Source organism: Aspergillus heteromorphus, assembly GCF_003184545.1.
Source record: "Aspergillus heteromorphus CBS 117.55 chromosome Unknown BO70scaffold_39, whole genome shotgun sequence".
Taxonomy (NCBI): Eukaryota; Fungi; Ascomycota; class Eurotiomycetes; order Eurotiales; family Aspergillaceae; genus Aspergillus; species Aspergillus heteromorphus.
In genome coordinates, this window is record NW_020290444.1 from 231625 (window position 1) to 239448 (window position 7824).

Consider the following 7824-nt stretch of genomic DNA (forward strand, 5'->3'; position numbering starts at 1 on the left):
ATCCGTGAGAAGTCGAGGATAGGATCTGACAGAGAGCAGGAAGGAAAAGGGCAGGCTCTGCAGGTGGCACGGGGGATATATCGTCTCACAGTGCCACCCCGGCCTGGCCATGCATGAGCCCTCCCTCCCATCCCCAACCGACTCCGGCGATCGTGACCTGCCGCATTCCATATAATGCGTGCGGACTCAGCATCCGGTGGTTTCTGCTGTTGCGGCTGGCCATGCTCTTACCCCCTCCTGACCCCCCCCCCCCCCCCCGGAGCCCGTCCTCGGGCCCTCGTGCAACCGGTCTGGGGCCACATCCGGGCCCCATATGCGAGGACGGGCCATCACGGCCATGCCCACTTTCCAACCGGACTGCATCCGTGCCACCAGCCCGTATTGCCTCGGAGAATACCGGTGACGATGCATGGATGCATGCCCCGGGGGGTTTTTGTCGGACAGGCTCGTGTCCACCCTCGTGCGACCGATACCTGAGGGGCCATCCGAGGGACCAACCCATGCTGTTCGGGTAGAATGAGGATCGCCGGGCTTCGGCGCTGCCGCAGGCCTTTGATCATTAAAAGCGCCCCCTACTGCGCTCGTCCTTCCTCCCGGACATCGCCATTTGCAAGCAACAACCCACCATGGAGGAAGCACTCACTCAGATCAAATCTCTGGCTGCCCAGGCCGATGGCGCCGCGCGCCAAAAGCTCATGGCTCAGCTGCGGGACCTGATGGTCTCCCTGGAGGATGCCGATGACACCGTGGAGAGGATCTCGTATGCGGTCTGTCGACACCCCCCCCAAACCTGTCCACCTGTGCCGAGGCAACTGACTGACGGCCTTCCCTAGATGCTGGAGACCTTCACGGCCCAAATCGGCGTCGACCTGGGCGTTTTCGAGCTCCTCGCTGCCAGCGCCGTCCCCCTGCCCTTGGCCCAACTGGCGGAGGCCACGTCTGCCGAGCCGGTCTTGCTCGGTAAGTGTACATGGAGCCCATTCCCCCCAGACGGGCCCCCCCCCCCCTGCTGACCGCGTCTAGGCCGACTGCTGCGGTACTGGGCCAGTGTAGCCATGGTGGCCGAGGTCGACGCCGACACCTTCACGGCCAACCGCGTCACGCACGTGTTGGCCTCGCGCAAGGGCAAGAACTACGTGCGGGTGCATTACGAGCTCGTGGCCCCCGCCATGTACGAGCTGCCCCGATTCCTGCAGCGGACCGGCTACGTGAATCCCACGGATCCCTTGCACCTCCCCTTGCAAGATGCCTTCCACTGGGAGGGCGACCTGTTCGCCTACTTCAAGGCCTTCCCCACCAAGGCGGCGCTCTTCGATGAGCACATGCAGGTGCAGCGCGATCGCATCACCAACTGGGACAAGCTCTCGGCCCTCGTCCAGAGCAAGCAGTCGGTGCCGGGCGACATCCTCTTCGTCGACGTGGGCGGGGGCGTGGGCCACCAGAGCCGGCGCTTCCGCGAGGCCTTTCCCAACCTCCAGGGCCGGATGATCGTGGAGGACCTGCCCGAGGTGATGCAGGCGGCCAAGGACATCCCGGGGGTGGAGAAGCTGGGCTACAACTTCTTCACGCCGCAGCCGGTGAAAGGCAAGTTCTCCCCTCGAAGACATACAGACCGAGACGGACGGGGACTAACAGACAGACCCCAGGCGCCAAGTTCTACTACTTCCGCGGCGTGCTGCATGACTTCACCGATGAGAAGGCCCGCACGATCCTCGGCAATACCGTGGCCGTCATGGGGCCCGAGTCGTCCATCCTGGTGGACGAGATGGTCCTGCCGGACAAGAACGTCCACTGGGGGGCGACGAAGATGGACCTGAAGATGATGGCCAATCTGGGCTCCCAGGAACGCACCCGCAGCCAGTGGCTGGCGCTGTTCGAGTCGGTGGGCCTGCGGGTGACCGACATCATCTCGCACGGGCTGGACGCGTACCAGGCCATCATGGTCACCACCAAGGCGGTTTGATGGCGGACAGCTCCCGATCGCCGCGGAATGGATTAGCTAGAGGGTAGACATGGTCAGCGAGGTAGACATGGTCAGAGCAGGTCTAAATTGCCAATGAATTATAAGCCGGGATTCTTCGCTGGAAATAAACATATCCTCTCCCGTAGCCGGTGTCGGGGACCGTACCCCCCCGGGGGCCTGATTAAAAAATAACCCTAATTGCAATTCCTTGGACTCTCTTACTCGCCTGGTGAACGAACCCATTCCCACGCCACGTCGTGTCGCTGGATCGGAATCGGAATCAAGGTGGTGAATGGCTGGTGGTGACGGGAAACTAGCGAGGCTCCGTACCAAAAGAACAGCCATGTCACTGCCACGGCCTACAGATCTACAGCTCCTCAAGAGCTCATGTAGCGAAGTGTTGAAAGGGCCATCTATTCCATCAGGTATAGTTGCAGGAAGCGGATCGACGCACGCATGGCGAGAATGGCTCCTACGATGGTCATGCTGTCGACCCGTCTTCCAAGCTACTTCCTGCCAGACTCGATATACATTAGCTTCGTGGTGACTTTTTCACTGCATGCCTGAGCACCTGTTAGCCCACAGCTTCAGTACAACCTTCTACTTGCCCCAGAGGGGTTGGGTCGACCGCGGCGGGACGTCGACAAAGGCATCAGCCATGGGCGGAAACAAGTCCATTCCTCTCCCAGCGTAACCCTAACTACTCCATCATTCACTGGCGACCGGCTACTCCGGGGTGTTCCAAAAAGGCAATCCACTCTCCACGCGCACCGCCCCATAGACCCCCGCGATGTCCGTATTTGGACCCCCCAGCTCCTGCGCGGCCTGCATATGCTCGCGGGCAGTCTCATAGATCTTGATGGAGGCGCCACACTGGTGGGCCAGATCCAGCACCTCGTCCATCAGCGTCAGCGCCTTGGATACCTCCACCAGGGGCGTCCCCGAATGGTACTCCCCGGTCAGCATCTGCCGGCTGTACAGGGCGTGGGGCGGGTCGGGGAACACCGCGGACATCAGCCGGTTCATGTTGTCGATGCCGATGCCACTCTTCTCCGCGAAGACGTGCGCCTCCGCCACCGTCTCCATGGTCGCCATGATGAGGAAGTTGCCCATCAGCTTCAACAGCAACCCGCGGCCGGGATCCTCGCCGCTCAGGTCGACCACCTTCCGACACATCCTGGCCCGTCCGTCCGTCCGTCAGCAACCCAGCGTGCAACAAGTTCCCGCCCCGGGGCCTTCGCATCGCACTTACACGCCGTTCAGGTAGGGTCGGACACGGTCCACAGACCCCGCGGGCCCGCTGGCGATGCAGATCAGAGACCGGGTCAAGGCCATGGGGGGGCCCCCCATCACTGCAGGAAGGTTTAGTCTGACACACGCTGCACGGGCACGAGCCCTGTCCGACATACCTGGTGCGGCCACGAACTCGCCGCCCGCGTCACAGACGCGCCGGGCGATCGAGTTGGCCGTGTCTGGAGTCGTCGTGGAACTGTCCACAAAGAGCTTCCCGTGGAGATCCGTCGTCAGGATCTGGTCGAAGGCCTCCTCCACGGCCTCCTGGTCCTGCAGGCAGAGCCAGACGATATCCGCCGCAGAAACCGCCGCGGGGATTGACTCGGCAACCTGACAGTCTCCCAGCCGGCGACTGTGGTCAAGGGCTTTCTCCATGGTGCGGTTGTAGAGCACCAGCGGCTTGTCGATGTCGCCATGATGAAGAATATTCTCCGAGATGCCCTGCAAAGGATGCGCGTTAGCCTGTCGAATGTTCCGGGAAGGACGTCCCAGATAGCCCTCACCAAGCCCATGCGTCCCAGGCCAATGAAGGCGAGTCGTGGAGACATTCTCGCGGTCGTCCGAGGGTGTGCTGGATAGTATCCGCTGGACGTACCCCCGTTCCGAGGGGAGCAATTTATGGGCAAGTGGTCGGCCAGGCCGGGTTCTCTGCCGATCTGGACGGCACACCTGCTCGCGGACCGTTCGGGCAGGCGCTTGCGCAGGCGCGAATTGCTTTCTCTCCGTGGGGGGGACGTGTCCTACCGAGGCGTGATAGGATCGCTCCAGGATGGGCCCTAATGTTTGCTCCCTTTGTAGCTGTGACACCGGCGGTCCGTGTGCGGGATTAAGCCTGACCACCCGATCTTGGAATCAGGGGGCTCTTGGATTTTATTGAATATGGACCCTGTGCAACCACGGCTGGCCAGGCTGACTGTAGAGATTCATAACGGGGCGATTGGCGCCGGGGCATGAGTCGCAGCGGCGGATACAATGCACGTAAGTTGTCATGACGTGCGCCGAGCGCGGTTGATGACCGTGGCCACCCTGATCCAGGGCTCGTGTCGGTCCGAAGGGGCAGGAAGCATTATCCTGGTGTTTGTCACGTTGCTTGTCAGGGTGGGATGGAACGTGGTTATCGCAAGAGCCCCGAGGCGACAGCCTCACCGTCAATTGCCTCCTGTACGCTCCGAGGCCTCGGAACGGTGACATGCGGCACGTTGCAGGGCACCCTTTCCATCTGTCGGCTCGTATTCAGGGATGCATAGCCCTGATGCCATGGCGGAGAGGAATTGCGGTTCTCCCCCGAAGCATATAGTATCTTCCCAGGGCAGGTCCCGGAGCCCAAGGGACGCGAACCGGCTGTTGCAAACCATCACCGCGCTACACATTCTCCTACCGTTATGTCCTTCCGCAACCTTCAACACTTGCTCGAGAAGGTGGCCGCCGAGGGGGGCAGTGGCCGCATCATCTGCTACCCCCTGGGCAGCACCACCAGCCCCAGCTCGGCTTCCTACCCACAGCTGTTGCAGGAGGCCCGGCGTGCCAGCTGGGCCCTCCGTGCCACCGCCCCGGCCGGCATCAGGCCCGGATCGCCCGTCCTGCTGCATTTCACATCCCACTGGGACCATATCGTCTGGTTCTGGGCGGTGCTGCTGGCGGGCGGCGTCCCGGTCATGTCCACGGCCCTTTCCAATAACGAATCCGTGCGGACCGCCCACCTGGCCCATCTCTCCCGAACCCTCCAGGGGCCCCTGTGCCTGACCCGGGCACGCATCCTCCCCGAGTTTGCCCACCAAGACGCCATCCAGCCCCTGGCCATTGAGTCGTTCGATCTGGCCAAGGTGTCCCCCGGGGACGACACGCCCATCAACCCCGGCCTGGCCGACACCGGGGTGATTCTGCTCACGTCGGGCAGCACGGGCAGCGCGAAGGCTGTCTGCCTCAGCCACGGGCAGATCCTGGCGGCCATCGCCGGGAAGATGGCCGTCGCACCGCTGCCGGGGAGGTGCTTCATGAACTGGATCAGTCTGGACCATGTGGCCGCTATCATCGAGATCCATCTGCTGGCCATGCTTGCCCGCGGGGACCAGGTCCACGCCCAGGGGGCAGACATCTTGACAACGCCCACCCGATTCCTGGACCTGATTGACACCCACCGCGTGGCGCGGACGTTTGCGCCCAATTTCTTCCTGGCCAAGATCCGCACGGCCCTGGAAGGCGAGGTCACCCCGGCCCCCTCCCGCCGGTGGGATCTCGGCTGTCTGCACTGCATCAACTCGGGGGGGGAGGCCAACGTGACGCGGACGTGCGAAGACGTCACGGCCGTGCTGGTGCGGTACGGGGCGCCCCCGAATGTGATCGTGCCGGGGTTTGGCATGACGGAGACCTGTGCGGGGGCCATTTTTAATATGTGGTGCCCCGAGTATGATCGGGCCCAGCAGCGCGAGTTCGCCTCGCTGGGCACCTGTATGCCGGGGATCCAGATGCGCATCACCGATGGCTCCCCGGAGAACGTCTGCGTGGCGCCGGGCGAAACGGGCAACCTGGAAGTGACGGGGCCCGCGGTCTTCAAGGGATATTTCAACACCCCGACGGTGACGGCCGAGTGCTTCACGAGTGATGGCTGGTTCAAGACCGGCGACCGCGGCTTCATCGACGCCAACGGGTATCTCAACCTCATGGGTCGCGCCAAAGATACGATCATCGTGAACGGGGTCAAATACGATCCCCATACGATCGAGATCGCCCTGGATGAGGCCCGGATTCCCGGCCTGGCGGCCAGTTTCAACTGCTGCTTCTCCTCCCTGCCCCCCGGGGGCGAGACGGAGGAGATCTGCCTGGTGTACCTGCCCACGTACGACCCCAACGACGTCGAGGCCCGGGTGCAGACCACCGACGCCATTGCCAACGTGGTGATGATGTCTGCGGGCGCGCGGCCCCGGATCATCCCCCTCAACGACTCCCTCCTGCAGAAGTCGGCCCTGGGGAAGCTGTCCCGCGCCCGCATCAAGGCCAGCTACGAGCGGGGCGAGTACCAGGCCCATCAGGATTATAATGATCAGGTCGTGAGGGATTTCCGGCAGCGCACCCGCGAGCCACCCCGTGACGAGCTGGAGGAAACGGTCCTGGCGATCTTCGTCGATTCCCTCGGACTGGACGAGGATATCGGGGTCCTGACGCCCATCTTCGACCTGGGGATCACCTCCATCGAACTGATCAAGCTCAAGAAAGACCTGGATGCTCGACTCAAGCTCCACGAGGAGGTTCCCATCACCGTCCTCCTGATGAACCAGACCGTGCGGGCCCTCAGCGAGGCTCTCCGGGAGCTGCAGGCCCCGCGCGGCTACAACCCGGTGGTGATGCTGCAGAGCGCCGGGACCAAGACGCCGCTGTGGCTGGTGCACCCCGGGGTAGGCGAGGTGCTCGTCTTCCTCAACCTGGCCAACCTCATCAAGGACCGCGCCGTGTACGCCCTGCGCGCGCGGGGTTTCAACCCGGGCGAGGAGCCGTTCGCCAACATCGAGGAGGCCGTGACCATCTACCACGCTGCCATCAAGCAGCAGCAGCCCCGGGGGCCGTATGCCCTCGCGGGCTACTCGTACGGGTCCATGCTGGCGTTCGAGGTCGGGAAGGTCCTGGAACGCAACGGGGACACCGTCGGGTTTGTCGGCTCCTTCAACCTGCCGCCGCACATCAAAGCCCGGATGCGCCAGTTGGACTTCAAGGAGTGTCTCCTCCACCTGTCGTACTTTCTTGATCTTATGACCGAGGCCCGCGCGCGGGAGCTGGCCAGCGAGCTGCAGGGGGCCTCCCAGGACCAGGCGTTGGCGGTGGTGATGCAGAACATGGATCCGCACCGCGCCGCGCAGCTGGCCCTGTCCAAGGCCGCGTTGCTCAAATGGGCCACCCTCGCGTTCGGCCTGCAGAGCATGGCCGTCGACTACGAGCCGTCCGGGTCCGTGGCCTCCCTCGATTGCTTTTACTGCATCCCCTTGGCGGTGGTGGCCTCGTCCAAACAGCAGTGGCTCGAGGAGCATCTGAGTAAGTGGACCGACTTCACCCGCTCGGCGCCCCGGTTTCATGGCGTGGACGGTGCCCACTATACGATGTTGTCGCCGGAGCATGTGTTCAGCTTTCAGAAGACCCTGCGGCAGGCCCTGGAGAATCGGGGGCTTTGAGGAGGGCACCCAGGCGCGGGCCTGATCTAAAAAGGGTGGGTGAATTTGTAATGCTATCGGTATTGTGCCGGACCGGGTTCTGTGTTGTCCCGCGGTAGCTGGGCGGGAGATGGTCGGATATAAGTTATATATAGAGATGCCGCACAATACCTTGGAGTAGGTCAATAAAAATGATAAAGAACGGTCTCTCCAGCAGGGCACGAGTTCCATGTTGAACACCCTGTCTCAATAGCCAGAATTTCACGCGATAATACTATATTTACTTTGTACTGTATAAGTCAAAATACAGCGTATTCAAAACCAGGGTTAGGGTTAGGGTTTAGGGTTTAGGGTTTAGGGTTTAGGGTTTAGGGTTTAGGGTTTAGGGTTTAGGGTTTAGGGTTTAGGGTTTAGGGTTTAGGGTTTAGG

At 62.3% G+C, this 7824-nt stretch overlaps 3 protein-coding genes across 3 annotated transcripts; 2 read left to right on the forward strand and 1 right to left on the reverse strand.

Annotated features, from left to right (window-relative positions):
* The first annotated feature begins 267 nt into the window (after positions 1-267).
* On the forward strand, positions 268-2072 carry BO70DRAFT_432894 (o-methyltransferase-like protein). Its single transcript, XM_025548366.1, has 4 exons — positions 268-767; positions 834-960; positions 1024-1584; positions 1647-2072. The coding sequence occupies exons 1-4, from the start codon at positions 627-629 to the stop codon at positions 1961-1963; spliced, it is 1146 nt and encodes a 381-aa protein (XP_025395162.1). The 5' UTR covers positions 268-626; the 3' UTR covers positions 1964-2072.
* A 615-nt stretch (positions 2073-2687) lies between these two features.
* On the reverse strand, positions 2688-3804 carry BO70DRAFT_417721 (NAD(P)-dependent oxidoreductase; the record flags this gene model as incomplete). Its single annotated transcript, XM_025547427.1, has 4 exons — positions 2688-3140; positions 3216-3315; positions 3373-3697; positions 3760-3804. 4 exons carry the CDS (start codon positions 3802-3804, stop codon positions 2690-2692), a joined length of 921 nt encoding a protein of 306 aa, XP_025395163.1.
* Positions 3805-4638: 834 nt separating this feature from the next.
* BO70DRAFT_400530 (acetyl-CoA synthetase-like protein) lies at positions 4639-7416 on the forward strand (the record flags this gene model as incomplete). Its single annotated transcript, XM_025546930.1, has 1 exon — positions 4639-7416. The coding sequence occupies one exon, from the start codon at positions 4639-4641 to the stop codon at positions 7414-7416; it is 2778 nt and encodes a 925-aa protein (XP_025395164.1).
* Positions 7417-7824: the final 408 nt, after the last annotated feature.

Bases quoted from the DNA above. Each gene is read 5' to 3' on its own strand.
- BO70DRAFT_432894 (XM_025548366.1), top strand. From the start codon at position 627: ATGGAGGAAGCACTCACTCAGATCAAATCTCTGGCTGCCCAGGCCGAT. The intron at 768-833 runs GTCTGTCGACAC...GGCCTTCCCTAG, and splicing joins TGGAGAGGATCTCGTATGCG to ATGCTGGAGACCTTCACGGC. The intron at 1,585-1,646 runs GCAAGTTCTCCC...GACAGACCCCAG, and splicing joins CACGCCGCAGCCGGTGAAAG to GCGCCAAGTTCTACTACTTC.